Below are 18,291 nucleotides of genomic sequence, written 5' to 3' on the forward strand. Positions count from 1 at the left end.
ACAAAAAATCCAGGAAATATGGGACACTGTGTAAAGACCAGACCTAAGAATAATAGGCATATAAGAAGGTAAAGAAACCCACTTCAAAGGGCAGAAAACATATTCAACAAAATTATAGAAAAAAACTTTTCCAACCTAAAACAAGACATACCAATGAAGGTACGAGAAGCTTACATAACATCAAATAGACGGGACCACAAAAAAGATCCCCTCACAACATAATAATAAAAAGCAAACATACAGAATAAAGAAAGAAGGTTAAGAGCAGCTACAGAAAAAGGTCAAGTAACATATAAAGGCAAACCTATCAAAATTACACCTGACTTCTCCATGGAAACTTTGAAAGCCAGAAGATCCTGGATAGATATTCTACAAACAGTAAGAGACCACAATGCCAGCCCAGACTGCTATACAACAAAGCTTTCAATAACTATAGATGGAGAAAACAAGATATTCCATGACAAAACTAGATTTAAATAATACATATCCACTAATCCAGCCCTACAGAAAGTCCTGGAAGGAAAACTCTAATCTAAGGAAGTTAACTACAACCAGAAAAACATAGGCAATAGATAATCCCACTTTACCAACAGCCAAAAGAAAAAAGGGGTGGAAATCTACACACAATCCCACCACCATCAACAAATCCAAAACAAACAAGAATGAACAATCAATGATCATTAATATCCCTCAATATTAATGGTCTTAACTCATCCATAAAAAGACACAGGCTATCAGAATGGATAAGAAGACAATCCATTCTTTGGCTGCATACAAGAAACACTCTTCAACTTCAAAGACAGCAGTACCTCAGAGTAAAGGGTTGGGAAAAGATTTTTCAATCAAATGGACCCAAGAAACAACTGGGGTTAGCAATCCTAATATCTAACAAATTAGACTTTAAAATAAAATCAATCAAAAGAGATGAAGAAGGTCATTTCATACTCATCACAGGAGGAATCCATCAAGATGAAGTCTCAGTTCTGAACATCTATGCCCCAAATACAAAGGCATCCACATTCATAAAAGAAACATTACTAAAACTCAAATCACACATAAAACCTCACACACTTATAGTGGGAGACTTCAACACCTCACTCTCACCACTAGGCAGGACTACCAGACAGAACTTAACTAAGAAACAAAGAACTAATAAAAGTTATGACCCATTGGGTTTAACAGATATCTATGGAACATTCCATCCAAACACAAAAGAATAAACCTTCTTCTCAGTGCCACATGGAACCCTCTAAAATCGACCACATACTTGGCAACATAGCAAATCTCACAGGTACAAAAAAATTGGAATAACCCCATGTATCTTTAGACCACCAAGCTTTAAAGTTAGATTTCAACAACAACACAAATTGTAGAAAACATACAAACTCATGGAAATTGAATAATGTGCAATTGAAACATTCCTGGGTCAAGGAAGAAAGAAAAAAAGAAATTAAAGATTTCCTAGAATTCAATGAGAATAAAGACACAACATACCCAAATGTATGGGTAACTTTGAAAGCAGTGCTACGAGGGAAGTTCATGGCACTAAGTGCCCACATGAAGAAACTGGAGAATAGTCACACTAGAGAATTAACAGCAGAACTGCAAGCTCTAGAACAAAAAGAAGCAAACTCACCCCAGAGGAGTAGATGGCAGGAAATAATCAAACTGAGGGCTGAAATCCATAATGCAGAAACTAGGAAAACAATACAAAGAATGTAACAAAGAGTTGGTTCTTCGAGAAAATCAGCAAGATAGACAAACCTTTATCCAAACTTACCAAACAGCAGACAGTGAACATGCAAATTAACAAAATCAGAAATGAAAAGGAGGACATAACAACAGACATTGAGGAAATACAGAGAATCATCAGGTCATACTTTGAAAACCTGCACTCCTCAAAATTGGAAAATCAAAGGAAATGGACAATTTTCTGGATAAATATTACTTACCAAAATTAAATCAAGAACAGATAAGCAATTTGAATAGACCTATAACCCCTAATAAAATATAAGTAGTCATCAAAAGTCTTCCAACCAAAAAAGTCCAGGGCCAGATGGCTTCAGGGCAGAATTCTACCAGAAATTCAAAGAACAGCTAATACCAATTCTCCTTAAAGTATTCCATGCAATAGAAGCAGAAGGGTCATTGCCAAACTCTTTTTACAAGGCTACCTTGGTACCCAAGCCACACAAAGACACAACTAAGAAAGAGAACTTCAGACCAATATCCCTCATGAACATTGATGCAAAAATACTCAGTAAAATACTGGCAAATCAAATCCAAGAACGCATCAGGAAAATCATCCATATGATCAAGTAGGTTTCATCCCAGGGATGCTGGGTGGTTCAACATATGAAAATACATCAATTCAATCCACCATGTAAATAAACAGAGAAAGAAAAATCACATGACCATCTCACTAGACACTGAAAAAGCCTTTTACAAAAATCCAACACCCCTTAATGATAAAAGTCTTGGAGAGATCAGGAATAACAGGACCATATTTAAACACGATAAAAGCATTATACAGAAAACCAATGGGCAACATCAAAATAAATGGAGAAAAACTCAACATGATTCCTCTACAATCTGGAACAAGACAAGTCTGTCCACTCTCTCCATGTCTCTTTAATATTGTACTTGAAATCCTAGCTAGAGCAATAAGAAAACAAAAGGAAATCAAGGGGATACAAATTGGAAAAGAAAAGTCAAACTTTCACTATTTGCAGATGATATGATAGCTTGCATAAGTGACCCAAAAACTCTACCCAAAAACTCTACCAGGGAAATCCTGCAGCTGATAAACACCTTCAGAAAAGTTGCAGGATACAAGATCAATTAAAAAAAAACCAGTATCTCTACTATATACAGGCAATAAATGGGCTGAGAAGGAAATCTGAGAAACACCACCCTTTACAATTGCCACAAACAACATAAAATATCTTAGGGTAATGCTAACCAAAGAAATGAAAGACCTGCATAACAAGAACTTTGAGTCATTGAAGAAAGAAATTAAAGAAGATACCAGAAAAATGGAAAGATCTCTCATGCTCTTGGATAGGTAGGATCAACAGCGTAAGAATGACAATCTTGCCAAAAGCAATATACAAATTCAATGCAATCCCTATCAAAATCCCAGCACAATTCTTCACAGACCTTGAAAGAACAATTCTCAACTTTATGTGGAAAAGCAAAAGACCCAGGATAGCTAAAACAACCCTGTACAATAAAGGAATGTCCAGGGGAATCACCATCCCTGACTTCAAGCTCTATTATAGAATTATAGTCCTGAAAACAGCTTGGTATTGGCACAAAATAGACAGATCAATGGAATTGAATTGAGCACCCTGATATTAACCCATATACCTATGAACACCTGATTTTTTTACAAAGATGCTAAAATTATACAATGGAAAAAAAGAAAGTATCGTCAACAAATGGTTCTGGCATAACTGGATGCTGGCATGTAGAAGACTGCAGATAGATCCATATCTGTCACCATGTACAAAACTTAAGTCCAAATTGATCAAAGACCCCAACATTAATCCAGCCATACTGATCCTCTTAGAAGAGAAGGTAGGTGTTACCCTCGAATGAATTGGTACAGAAGAACACTTCCTGAACATAACACCAGTAGCACAGACACTGAGATTGACAATTAAAAGTGGGACCTCCTGAAACTGAGAAGCTTCTGTAAGTCAAAGGACACAGCCAACAAAACAAAATGGCAACCCACAGAATGGGAAAAGATATTTACCAATTCCACATCTGACAGAGAGCTGATCTCCAAAATTTACAAAGAACTCAAGAAGCTAGTCACCAAAACACCAAATAATCTGATTAAAAAGTGGTGTACAGAATTAAATAGAGAATTCTCAATAGAGAAATCCAAAATGGCTGAGAGACACTTAAGAAAGTGTTCAACATCCTTAGCCATCAGGGAAATGCAAATTAAAACAACTCTGAGATACCATCTCAATCCTGTCAGAATAGCGAAAATCAAAAACGCCAATGACAGTTTATGCTGAAGATGATGTGGAGAAAGGGGAACACTCCTTCACTGCTGGTGGGAGTACAAACTCATACAGCCACTTTGGAAATCAGTATGGTGGTTCTTTAGGAAAATGGGAATCAGTCTACCACAAGATCCAGCAATTCCACTCTTAGGCATATATCCAAAGATGCACATTCATACAACAAGGACATCTGTTCATCTATGTTGATAGCAGCATTATTTGTAATAGCTAGAGCCTGGAAGCAACCTAGATGCCCCTCAACCGAAGAGTGGATAGAGAAAATGTGGTACATTTACCCAATGGAGTAACTACGTAGTGGAAAAACTATGGAATCTTGAAATTCACAGGAAAATGAATGGAGCTAGAGGAAACCATCCTGAGTGAGGTAACCCAGTCACAAAAAGACAAAAATGGTATGTACTCTCATATATGGATTTTAGACATAAAACAAAGGAGTACCGGCCTACAATCTACACCACCAGAGAAGCTAGAAAACAAGGAGGACCCTAAGAGAGACAGTCATACATGGTCCCCTGGAGAAGAGGAAAGGGACAAGATCTCCTGAGATAATTGGGAGCATGGGGGGAGGGGAGAGAGAGTTAGAAGAAAGAGAAGGGGAGAAGAGGAGGGGAGAGGAGGACAGGAGAGAGCAGGAAGTGTGTATCAGGGGAAGAACAGAGGAGAGCAAGAAAAGAGATACCATAATAGGAGGGAGCTACTACAGATTTAAAGAGAAATCTAGTACTAGGGAAATGTCCAGAGATCTACATAGTTGACCCCCAACTAACAATCTAAGCAATAGTCAAGAGGCTACCTTAAATGCCCTTCTCTGATATTGAGATTGATGACGACCTTAATTGCCATCCTAGAGCCTTCTTCCAGTAATTGATGGAAGCAGAAGCAGACACCCACAACTAAACACTGAGCTGAGCTCTGGAATCCAGTTGCAGAGAGGGAGGAGTGATGAGCAAAGGGGTTAAGACCAGGCTAGAGAAACCCACAGAAACAGCTGACATGAATAAAGGGTTGCTCATAGACCCCAGATTGATAGCTGGGAAACTAGCATAGAACTGTTCCAGACCCACGGAACGAGGATTTCATTCGGGAGGTCTGGCTAATCTATGGGGCTTCTGGTAGTGGATCAGTATTTATCCCTAGTATATGAATAGACTTTGGGGGCCCAATCCACATAGAGGGATACTCTCTCAGCCTAGACACATGAGGGAGGGGCTAAGTCCTGCTGCAAATGCTGTGACAGACTTTGAAATTCCCCCATGGAAGGCCTCACCCTCCCTGGGGAGCAGAAAGGGGATTGGATAGGGAGTTGGTGGTGGGCAGGCCAGGAGTAGAGGGATAGGGAACTGGGATTGATATGTAAAACAAGGTTGTTTCTAATTTAAATTTAAAATGGAAAAAATGCAAAGTGAAAAAAATAAAAATAAGAATAAATAAAGGTAAGATGGAAAGAAATAAACCAGCAATCCCAAATGAAACAGATGTTACCAAATCTATAAATGAGCTCTTCTAATGTGTTCCACTAAGAGAATGCTGCCAATCAAAGCATGAACATCCAAAGCTCTAAGCACCTTGATGTCAAGTTGTTATAGTGTAAATAGTGAGACAGCTCCATGTCCTACATTCTCTACCTCCAATTTCACAAGGCAGGTTTTCAGAGAACTCTGGAATCTATTTAAATAGGTCCTGAACCAGAAGTCAAGAGCCTGAGACCAGCACACCTTAAGCAACCCTAATCCTAAAGTTTAAAATCTTAAGTACACATACTTAAAAAAACTACAAAATCTGAAACATGTCTAGTCTCCAGCACTTGGGATATGATGCTCACTTTACGCTAGTTTGGTCTTTAATGTTACCTTGAGAAGCTCCGAGTTACTTGTTTGTGTAATTAATACTCTTTTTGGATATGGTTTCAACAATAATATTTTCTTTAAAATCCATTACTTTTTCTTTATAATTTGTTGTCTGAGACACTTTATACCAACTGTTTCTTTTAAGCAAATGACAATCCTGAGTGAAGGTTAGGGTGTACATTTCAAACACACAAGTGACAATATTTTATGAAAAAACAAAAAGCAAATCCTCAGATTTTCTTGGTTTTATCTTCTGTCTGTGTTGAGTTCTTCTTTGTGTCTGTCAAGGGTAGTATTTTTTTTCCTAAGTGTCATGACCAGGTATTTAGCGGTTTCTTTTACCTGGCATGATTTCCCTCCTATCGGGTAGACCTTAAGTCCAATTAGACAGCTGTTGGTTACTGCAGAGATGCCACTATTGCACCTTTAAGGATATTTTGCCATTCTGATCATTGTTACAGTTCATTGGCCCCACAGATAGATAGGACTATTGATTGTTTCCCTTACATGGGAGCTTTCATAGTATTTTCTGATACTAGGAAAGCTAGACTGCAGGAAGGAGGCATTCAGGTTAGATCCAGCTTGACTCTTCTGAGTCTCGGGTTGGAAGTATATGGTCTTCAGCAATAGGAGCTTAGTTGCCTTCAACCTCTGAGAAGCAACCAAGGGCAACGGCAATAGCTTATATTGTTTTGGGAGCCACTTGGCCCTGCCTGTCCAATAACTCAAATGTGCTTTCTCATGCATGGTACTGGAGTTTTTGTTAGATAGTCTATGACTCTTGTGGGAGTATATTACTAGTGCAACAGGCATACTTTCATTTTAATATACATCATATGCTTTGATGTATTTCATATACATTCATTTTAGATAAATATAAAATTATACAGTTCTTGAAACTTTATCAAATGTACTTAGTGAGAGATAGTTTGACTTAAGAACAAGATTGAAATAGTTGATTCTAATTGAAAATACTTTTGTTTTAAACCTTTGTATTAACTTAAATTTAGGTTTCCTTCTTTAAATGGAGATTGTGTTGCTCTTTTGGCAGGAAAGTGGTTCCCTTGGTATACTTGGCATTCCTTAAAACTTTTGAGAATTGCTAGGTTTAAAAAGAAAAAGGTGAACTTGCTTGTGCAATAGCCATGCTAACTAGGAGCATAGATTCCATTCATTTCCTCTGTAATCTGTCTGCTGTTATTTTAGGCAAAACAAGGTTTATCTTAATGTTATACAAGAATAAAGAAAAAAATCCATAGAAAATTGACAAGTACTTATTTTAGCCATTAGTTGTAAAGACCTTATCAGTTTTTTTCTCTTCAAGCTATTTGCAAGGTCAAAGTGAGTTTAGGCTTATGCCCCTCGTCCTCTAGTCAATAGTAACAAGGAAGACATGAGTGGGGAGGTTGTTAAGATAGGTCTCTGCATAGACGTGTAACCTTGGCTACAAGTGGTGTGGAGATAGGAGAATGGCTGGGGCTTATTGGCTTCTAGCCTGACTGAGAAAACATGGGCTCTTTGTTCAGGGGAAGACCCTGTCTCCATGAAATGGGGAGAGTGTGGTAAAGGAGGACCCCAGACACCCTTTTCTGACTTTCGCTCAAGTGCATAGATTGAGTACTTCACACACGTGTGTGCATATACTCACACATACACAAGTAAAAAATTAATAAATCTTCCAAAAAAAGAGTGGTTGTCTCAGCCATTGAACCAGGAATTCTCAGGAAGAATGACATTCACATGCTGTCCCTTCTCCATTTCAGGGTATTCCTGTCGGTTGGTGTCACAGAATATGGCCCTCATCCTATTGAAGGAAGATTCTTTAGATGTAAGTTGCTTCTTAAATGTTGAATCTGATAGAGCTGTAGTAAGTTATTTACTATGGTTATTAGTCAGTTCAATTTTGTTAAAGGCAATTGTAGAACTAATTACTCTATTTAGCATGTCTTTATGAATGGATGCCATGAAGCCTCATCTCTAAACATCTAAATGTTGTGGGCTTAGAATATTACCTCCTGGTATTCTTGTACTCACATAGGACCACACACTGAAGGAGGGTCAGTTTTGCTCTTGTTTGACTTTGTTAGCTATGAAGTTTTACATGGAGTAATGGCATCTGTTATGGTTTGTATGAAATAGTAATGGCTGACTCAGTGGAGGTTCCTAGGGGTGTTCTTCTGGGTAGATGTCCCCCAATACAACTAGTAGTCAAGTTCTAGTGGTTGCCTAATTTTATGCAACAATAGAACACAGGTGCACTCAATTCCCCAAAACGAGACTCCAACAGATCATGCAGAATGGAACACTATGGGTACCAGAGTGTTTTTATAGGCACGTATATTCCTGGTTGTGTTGGCTACTTTTATGTCAACTTTACATAAGCTAGAATAACTGGAGAAAAGGGAACCTCAGTTAAGAAAATGTCTCCATAAGATTGAACTCCAGCTGGGCGGTGGTGGCACACACCTTTAATCCCAGCACTCAGGAGGCAGAGGCAGGCAGATCTCTGTGAGTTAGAGGCCTGGCTGGGCCGACAGCCTCCAAAACATACAGAGCAACCCTGTCTTGTAAAACCAAAAAAAAAAAAGATTGAACTCCATAATAAAGCCTGTTGGACATTTTCTTAATTAGTGATTGATGGGGTGGCAGCTGATTTTTGGTGGTTCCATCCCTGGACTGTTGTTTCCAAGTTCTATAAGAAAGCAGGCTGAGCTAGCTTTAGGAGGAAGCCAGTAAGCAGCACTCCTCCATGGCCTCCACATCAGTTCCTGCCTCTGGGTTCCTACCCTGTTTGAGTTCCTGTCCTGCCTTCCTTTGATGATGAGCAGTGCTATGGAAGCATAAGCCAAATAAACCCTTCCCTCCCCAATTTGTTTTTGGTCATGATCTTTCATCACAGCAATAGCAACCAAGACAGATTGGGACCAGAATGATAGGCTATTGCTACAATGGATTTGATGATATTTGGGAGAGGATTGTGGAAGGACTTTGCAACTTTGGGTTAGAAAAGTCACTGGGTATTGACAGCTCAGTGGGATGTTCTAAAGGAGCTTGGAAGATAAGCATGTTGAAAGTGACGCAGATGATAGGCCTGACTTATGAAGTTTCAAAGGGAAGAAAGGACTCTACTGGCCATTTGTGTGAGCAATCTATGGTGTCTGGTCAGCTGGAGCTGAAGAATCATCTATGATTAATAAGAGACTAAAGAGATATTTGCTGGGATAATGGATGTCGGTCAGCAGGGCTGCAGAATCTGTGGTTAAGAAGAGACCAGCATCTCTGAAGTGAAATCTTCTGGGTAGTGTCTCCTCAGAGTCAGCCTATGCAAGCTGTGTTTAGAGGTGGCCAAAGTTGCAGGTTGTGTTGGCAGCCACTCGATAGTAGAAGAGTCACTCAGGTGGTCCTGGTTTTGAAGGTATGAGGGGCCCTGAAAAGCAGCTGAGCCTCATGCGTGAGAAGCCAGGATATACCATTGGAGAAGGTGGACCTCAGTAGCAGATGAGGCCCCAGAACTGAAGGGGTCATGGAGAAAAGTTGAGTCTTGGCACCAGGAGGAAAACCCATGAGAGGGTATTGGTGACAGAAATTGCAGCCTGGTTGCAGCAGAAGACCCCAGCATTTTAGAGATGCCAGTGTCATGGGATGACCAACAAGAACAGTAGCAGCAGTGGTGTGGAGTCTGCCAAGGCCTGGAGGACAAGCTGTGTGTGCTGCAGAGGGCAGAACTGGAGAGGTGACTCAAGTCCCTTGGAAGTGCCAGGAAGATCATGAGCGAATCCCAAATAATTGGACATTGAGTTATTTACACTTTTGGTGTTTGGTTTTGCCTTGCACAGGTTGTGACTGTGCCCTGGTTTTTTCCCTCTTGAAGTAAGAAAGTATTAAATCTAATTTTGAATTTTTAGGAGTCCACAGTTGAGAGAGTTTGAACCTTTAAAAGGGATTTTGGATTTTTAAAGAGACTGGATATTTTAAAGGGACTAAACTTTTAATGTGTTTCAATTTACTAAGAGTGTGGAACTTTTAAAGTTATGTTATTTTTATCTTCTTTTTTATTTATTTATTTTTCTCAATATATGTTTTTATTTAAATTAGAAACATGAATGTTTCACATGTCAGTCCCAGCTCTCTCACCCACCCCTCCTCCCTTGTCCCTGCACCAGCTCCCCAACCCCTCATCCAATCCCCACATCATTCCCCAGGGAGGTTGAGGCCCTCCTTGTGGGGGGATCTTTAATGTCTGTCATTTCATCCAGGGCAGGACCTAGCCCTTCCCTATGTGTCCAGGCTGAGAGAGCATCCCTCTATTGGAATGGGCTCCCAAAGCTCATTCATAAACTATGGTAAACACTGATCTACTACCCAAGGCCGCAGTGATTTCTGTGGCCTCCTCCTTGGCTCTATATTAATGGAGTCTGGATCAGTCCCCTGTTGGCCTCTCATCCATCAGTCTAGGATTCAAGAGTTCCCCCTTATCCAGTCAGCTGTCTTTGTGGGTTTCATCATCATGGTCTTGACCCCTTTGCTCATCACTCCTCCATCTTTGTCACTAGATTCCAGGAGTTCAGTTAAGTGTTTAGCTGTGGGTATCTGTCTCTGCTTCCCTCAGTCCCTGGATGAAGGTTCTAGGATGGCATATAGGGTAGTCATCACCCCTATCATCAAGGAGGGGCTATTAATGTAATCTCTCCACTATAGTTTGCCAGTTGGTGTTATCCTTGTAGAGCTCTTGAGATCTCACTAGTGTCAGCTCTCTCCTCAAGCCTATAATGACTCGATCTATTATGGTATCTCTCATCATGCTCTCCTCTATTCTTACCTCGACTCACTCATGACTTCTACTCCCCTCCTCTTATCCCCCTCTCTTTTACTTGGTTCCCTCTCCCCTCCTCCAATGTTCCCAATCTGCTCAGGAGATCTTGCCTCATTCCACTTCTCTGGGGTATCATGAATCTCTCATGGGAACCTCATTATTTCCCAGACTTACTGGCACTGGGATTGTAGGCTGACATTCCTCTGATCCATATCAAAAATCCATATATGAATGAGTACATACCATGTTTGTCTTTCTGTATCTGGGTTACCTCACCCAGGATGGTTTCCTATAGTGCCATCCATTTGCCTGCAAATTTCAAGATTCCATTGATTTTCTCCACTGAGTACTCCATTGTGTAAATGTACCACATTTTCTCTATCCACTTTTCAGTTGTGGGGCATCTAGGTTGCTTCCAGGATCTAGCTATTACATATAATGTTGCTATGAACATAGTGAAACAGACATCCTTGTTGTGTGAATGGGCATCTTTTGGGTATATGGCTAAGAGTGGAATTTCTGGGTCTTGTGGTAGACTCAGACCCATTTTTCTGAGGAATCTCCATACTGATTTCCATAGTGGCTGTACTAGTTGGCACTCCCACCAGCAGTGGAGGAGTGTTCCCCATTCTCCACATCCTCACCAGCACAAACTGCCATTGGTGTTTTTGATTTTTGCCATTCTGACAGGAGTGAGATGATATCTCAGAGTTGTTTCGATTTGCATTTCCCTAATGGCTAGTGATGTTGAGCCCTTTCTTAAATGTCTCTCAGCCATTTTATACTCCTCAATTGATAATTCTCTATTTAGTTCAGTCCCCCACTTTTTTATTGGATCCTTTGGTGTTTTGGAGACTTGCTTCTTGAATTCTTTGTAAATTTTGAATATCAGCTCTCTGTCAGATGTGGGGTTAGTGAATATCTTTTCCCAATCTGTGGGGTGCCTTTTTGTCTGCTGACTGTGTCCTTTGCCTTACAGTATCTTCTCACTTTCAGGAGGTCCCATTTATTAATTGTCGATTTCAGTGTTTGTGCTACTGGTGTTATGTTCAGGAAGTGTTCTCCTGTACCAATTCATTCGAGGGTACCTCCCACTTTCTCTTCTAAGAGGTTCAGTGTGGCTGGATTTATGTTTAGGTCTTTGATCCATTTAGACTTAAGTTTTGTCCATGGTGATAGACATGGAACTATCTGTAGTCTTCTACATGCCAATATCCAGTTATGCCAACACCATTTGTTGAAAATGCTATCTTTTTTCCAATGTATAATTTTTAGCTTCTTTGTCGAAAATCAGCTGTTCATAGGTTTGTGGATTAATCTCAGGGTTTTCTATTTGATTCCCTTGGTTTACCTGTCTATTTTTGTGCCCTTTTATCATCTGTATATAGTAGGGCTACTGATTTTCTTGAGTTGATCTTGTATCCTGGCACCTTGCTGAAGGTGTTTATCAGCTGCAAGAGTTCCCTGGTAGAGTTTTTTGGATCACTTATGTAAACTATCATATCATCCGCAAATAGTGAAAGTTTTACCTCTTCTTGTCCAGTTTGTAACCCCATGATCTCCTTTTTTTTTGTCTTATTGCTCTAGCTAGAACTTCCAGTACAATATTGAAGAGATATAGGGAGAGGGGACAGCCTTGCCTTGTTCCTGATCTTAGAGGAATTGCCTTGAGTTCCTCTCCATTCAGTGTGATGTTGGCTGTTGGTTTGCTATATATAGCTTTTATGATGTTTAGGTATGTACCTGTTATCCCGGATCTCTCCAAGACCTTTATCATGAAGGGGTGTTGGATTTTATTAAAGGCTTTTTCAGCATCTAGTGAGATGATCATGTGATTTTTGTTTCTCAGTTTGTTTATATGGTGGATCACATTGATGGATTTTTGTATGTTGAACCATCCCTGCATCCCTGGAATGCAACCTACTTGATCATGGTGGATGAGGTTTCTGATGTGTTCTTGGATCTGATTTGCCAGTATTTTATTGAGTATTTTTGCATCAATGTTCATGAGGGATATTGGTCTGAAGTTCTCTTTCTTAGTTGTGTCTTTGTGTGGCTTAGGTATCAATGTTATTGAAGCCTCGTGCAAAGAGTTTGGCAAAGACCCTTCTGCTTCTATTGCATGGAATACTTTGAGGAAAATTGGTATAACCTGTTCTTTGAATTTCTGGTAAAATTCTGCACTGAAGCCATCTGTCCCTGGCCTTTTTTGGTTGGGAGACTTTTGATGACTGCTTCTATTTCCTTAGGTGTTATAGGACTATTTAAATTGCTCATCTGTTCTTGATTTAATTTTCGCAGTGATATTTATCCAGAAAATTGTCCATTTCCTTTAATTTTCAAATTTTGTGGAGTACAGCTTTTCAAAATATGACCTGATGATTCTCTGGATTTCCTCAGTGTGTGTTGTTATGTCTCCCTTTTCATTTCTCATTTTGTTAATTTGCATGTTCATACTCTGCCTTTTGGTAAGTTTGGATAAAGGTTTGTCTATCTTGTTGATTTTCTCGAAGAACCAACTCTTTGTTACATTGATTCTTTGTGTTGTTTTCCTAGTTTCTACTTTATTGATTTCAGCCCTCAATTTAATTATTTCTTGGCTTCTGCTCCTCTGGGGTGAGTTTTCTTCCTTTTGTTCTAAAGCTTTCAGCTGTGCTGTTAATTCTCTAGTGTGACTATTTTCCAGTTTCTTCACTTAATGCTATGAACCTTCCTCTTAATACTGCTTTCAAAGTGTCCCATAAGTTTGGGTATGTTGTGTCTTCACTCTCATTGAATTCTAGGAAGTATTTAATTTCTTTTTTTATTTCTTCTTTGACCCAGGAGTGGTGCAATAGTGTATTATTCAATTTCCATGAGTTTACAGGGTTTCTGCGGTTTGTGTTGTTGTTGAATTCTAACTTTAAGGCATGATGGTCTGATAAGATACACGGAGTTATACCAATTTTTTTGTACCTGATGATGTTTGCTATGTTGCCAAGTGTGTGGTCGATTTATGAGAAGGTTCCCTGTGGAGCTGAGAAGAAGTTATATTCTTTTGTGTTTGGATAGAGTGTTCTATAGATGTCTGTTAAACCCAATTGGGTCATAACATCTATTAGCTTCTTTGCATCCTTGTTAAGTTTCTGTCTTATGGTAAGTCTAGTGGTGAGAGTAGGGTGTTGAAGTCTCCCACTACAAGTGTGTGAGGTTTTATATGTGCTTTGAGTTTTAGTAATGTTTCTTTTATGAACATGGATGGCTTTGCATTTGGGGCATAGATGTTCAGAATTGAGACTCCATCTTGGTTGATTTCTCCTGTGATGAGCATGAAGTAACCTCCTTCATCTCTTTTGATTGATTTTATTTTAAAGTCCAATTTGTTAGATATTAGGATTGCTATCCCCACTTGTTTCTTGGGTCCATTTGATTAGAATATCTTTTCCCAATCCTTTACTCTGAAATAACATCTGTCTTTGAAGCTGAGGTGTGTTTCTTGTATGCAGCAGAAAGATGGATTTTGTCTTCAAATCCATTCTGTTAACCTGTGTCTTTTTATGGGCAAGTTAAGACCATTAATATTGAGGGAAATTAATGACCATTGATAGGTCATTTTTGTTTGTTTTGGATTGGTTGTTGTTGGTAGAACTATATGTGGATTTCCACTACTTTTTCTTTTGCCTGTTGGCAAAGTGGGATTACCTATTGCCTATGTTTTTCTGGTAGTAGTTATCTTCCTTGGGTTGGAATTTCCTTCCAGAATTTTCTGTATGGCTGGGTTAGTGGATATGTATTGTTTAAATCTCGTTTTGTCATGAAATATCTTGTTTTCTCTATCTATATTGATTGAAAGATTTCCTGGGTATAGCAGTCTTGGCTGGCATCCGTGGACTCTTAATATTGGTAGAATATCTATCCAGGACCTTCTGGCTTTCATAGTTTCCATGGAGAAGTCAGGTGTAATTCTGATAGGTTTCCCTTTATGTGTAACTTGGCCTTTTTCCCTAGCTGCTCTTAATATTCTTTCTTTATTCTTTATATTTGGGGTCTTGATTATTATGTGTTGAGGGGAATTTTTTTTGGTCCACTCTATTTGGTGTTCTGTCGGCTTCTTGTACCTTCATTGACATGTCTTTCTTTAGGTTGGGAAAGTTTTCTTCTATTATTTTGTTGAATATGTTTTCTGGCCCTTTGAGGTGGGTTTCTTCACTTTCTTCTATACCTATTATTCTTAAGTTTGATCTTTTCACTGTCCCATATTTCCTGGATATTTTGTGTTAGGGATTTGTTGGACTTAAAATTTTCTTTGGTTGATGAATCTAATTCTCCTAGTGTATCTTCAACACCTGAGATTCTATACCCTGATAGTCTTTGTCACGTGGGTGGAGCAGGAGACTAGGATGCTAGGGTGAGTTTGCTCCTGCCTCTGGGATGGAAGCCACTGTGGCAGTCCCCAAGCACTGGCAGCTGGTCTAGTCCTAGTTCCGTGGGTGGAGCAGGAAACTACGTACCTTGGCTCCTGCCGCCTCTGCCAGGATGGAAGTCTCAGTGGCAGAGCCCAGGCCCAGGTAGGCAGTCTGGAAATTGGCCCTGGTTTACCTGGATCCATAGGTGGGGCAGGAGGGTAGGGAGCATTGGCTCCTGCCGCTGGGATGGAAGACACAGCGGTAGATCCCAAGCACAGGCAGCTATCTAGTCCTAGTTTCGTGGGTGGAGCAGGAAACTATGGTAGCTTGGCTCCTACTATCTCTCCCAGGATGGAAGCCTCAGTTAATGTGAAATCTTGGGGATGAATAAGACAGGAAAGGTTGTGACTAATAGTGATATCTTTGTGTATCAAGTTGTGCTGGCTAGTTTTATGTCAATGTGACACAAGCTAGAGTCACTGGGGCAGAGGGAAACTCGAGTGTGAAAATGCCTCCATAAGGCTGGGCTATAGACAAGCCTGTAGGGCATTTTCTTAATTAGTGATTGATGGGTAGGGCCAGCCCACTGTGGCTGGTACCTTTCCTGGGCTGCTGGTACTGGGTTCTATAAGAAAGCAGGCTGAGCAAGCCATGAGGAGCAAGTCAGTAAGCAGCACCCTCCATGGCCTCTGCATCAGCTCTTGCCTGCAGGTTCCCACCCTGCTTGAGTTCCTGTCCTGACTTTCTTTGATGATAAGCAGTGATGTGGAAGTGTGAGCTGAATTAACCCTTTCCTCCCCAGCTTGCTTTTTGGTCCTGATGCTTCATCACAGCAATAGAAACCCTAACAGAGACCCTGGCTTAAAGCCCCCTTAGAAGGCAGCAATGAGGGTTGACTCAAAGGTTACCAGGGACCTTGGAAAGTTGTTTGATAAGAGAATATTGGTTGAACATGAGATTCCATTTGCCCAGATTTCCAGCGGCTTCTGTTGGTACCCACAGTGCCCCTTACAGGTGGTATATTTAGTGCCAGTACTGGGAGCAATGCCTGGGCTGGTTACACTTTAAAGAGAGGAGACATAGTGTGGAGTTTCTGTTGGTGAAAACTTGGGAGTCTCCTACTGTGAAGACCAGTTCTCTGTACTCCTTCAGGACCTCATGGGTCAGCATCTGAGTCCAGGCTCAGTGTAGAATCCAGGCTATTGCTTGCAAGATGCCAGCCTTGTACTGAGTGATTCATGGTGCTCTTACAGGAGGCTTGTTCTTGTCTGTGAAAACTCCAGTCACTTTATACCTGAGATAATCAGTTTGTAAGAGAAAAGGTCCCTTACAGGAGGCTTGTTCTTGTCTGTGCAAACTCCAGTCACTTTATACCTGAGATAATCAGTTTGTAAAGAGAAAAGGTCCATTCAGCTCACTGTTTGGGGACAGTGGTTATTTAGCCCTTATGATTGGATTCCCCATTTTTTGGGGCTGTGTCAAGGCAGCACACTAGTGGGACTGTGTAGTGGAGTGCCATCAGGTCAGAGGAGCTAAAGAATGAAGCCAGCGGCCCATAATCCCCATCAGGGCATGCTTCCCGTGACGCAGAGACCTTTCGTTAGGTCATTCTTCGAGGTTCCACCACCTGCCAGTAACACCACCTGGGGGACCAAGCTATTGGCACATGGGTCTTTGTGGAGTTTTCAATGAGCAAACTAAGTAAGCAGTCCAGGATCCCAGGCTGTGTCACATCTCCCAGACTCACTTCTTACATTCTCTCGAGCACTAAGGAAACCTTCCTTGGACACACTGTCCTGATGTTCCCAGCACTCCCTAATACCTGTGTGTCTATATTGCTTTTCACGACTGGAAATATGCTGTGTGTGTGTGTGTGTGTGTGTGTGTGTGTGTGTAAGCATGAAGACCCAAGGGCAGTGAATTTTAACCTCCCAAGTTAAAAGCTGCACATGCTCCATGTGTACCTGTAAGCCCAACTGGGTTGTGGAGCAGACACAGGAGGATTATTTGTGACTTGCTGGCCACAAACCTAGCTGCAGGTTCAGAGTGAGGGGCTTTCTCAAGAGAATAAGGCAGAGAATAAGGACAGAACACCTGAAACCTTCCTCTGGCTTCCATGGGCATATGGGCACGCATATCTGTACACACATGTTCACATACATCATACACATCTGCACACACATCTGCACACACACACACACAGATGATAATGTTCCATTATTATCTTGTCTTCAGGTTAAAGGAGTCACTATTATACTAATATACCAAGGAATTTGATTTCTTTACATTATTTGACCACTTCTTGGAGAATTTTAATCTCAAACCAATCTTATTAGTTTGGTCTTAACATACATTATTCATACCTCACACCAGGAACTCAAATTTAAGAACAGCATGAAACAAAATGATTGGAAGATCCACATGTCTTCAATAGAGTTAGTGTTTTGAAACATAAAAATGCTTCCTGCCTCTCTGCCTCTCCTCTCTCCTTTCCTCCCCTTGAGAGAATCTCACTGTGTAGTCAAGACAAGATAGGATGGGGCTGGGGAGGGGTCTCAATGGTTAAGACCACTGGCTGCTCATCCAGAGGACCCCGGTTCAATTCCTAATGCAAGGAGGCTCGCAACTGTAGGTCCCAAGGGATCAGGCCAGTGGGTGGTGACTCGGGCCACCAGCAGCAAATGTTTGTGTCATTCTTTACAGAGTTCATTGGCCTGGCCCTGCCTAGCAAAAGGCCCTCAATTGCAGGACCAATTATCCCTAGTTTAAAGCAGCGATTTTAAGAGTTCAAATGAATTCTTGGGAAAATTGGATCTGTGCTAATTTGGGGAAATGTAAAGCTATGGCTATAAGGTAATGTAGGGAAACCCTTCTGCTAAAGGAAGTCGGAAATTACACAAGAAAAAAACGTGGGACTTGCAAAATCATACTTGAAGAGTAGAAAGCGAGGGGGAATATACAGCTGTAGAGATGTGGGGCCACACTTAGGGTTTCCTGCAAGGAGAACTCCGCAAGCCCTGGGGTACTTATGTATTCCAACTCCACAAGGTTACCCATGGAATAGGGAAACCTCACCACTTCCCGAGATGCTTTGATGCTGTTATAACCTTCAGATCCAAACCAGTAGAGGCAGGGTAACAGAGAAAAATCACCAATTAATTTCAGCCATGAAGAAGGAAATTTCTTTACTATAGGGCTGGCAAACC

General features: G+C 40.6%; 1 protein-coding gene across 4 annotated transcripts in view; it reads left to right on the forward strand.

The window, feature by feature from the left end:
* Positions 1-18,291, forward strand: part of Atp8a2 (ATPase phospholipid transporting 8A2) — a 547,410-nt gene that overhangs the window by 200,879 nt on the left and 328,240 nt on the right. For all 4 annotated transcript variants that reach the window (XM_040740602.1, XM_040740601.1, XM_040740603.1 and 1 more), the window contains one exon: positions 7,651-7,715. In XM_040740602.1, the coding sequence (XP_040596536.1) occupies positions 7,651-7,715 (65 nt within the window). The remainder of the gene's footprint in view (positions 1-7,650; positions 7,716-18,291) is intronic.

Source organism: Mesocricetus auratus, unplaced genomic scaffold (genome assembly GCF_017639785.1).
Source record: "Mesocricetus auratus isolate SY011 unplaced genomic scaffold, BCM_Maur_2.0 Super-Scaffold_100707, whole genome shotgun sequence".
NCBI lineage: Eukaryota > Metazoa > Chordata > Mammalia > Rodentia > Cricetidae > Mesocricetus > Mesocricetus auratus.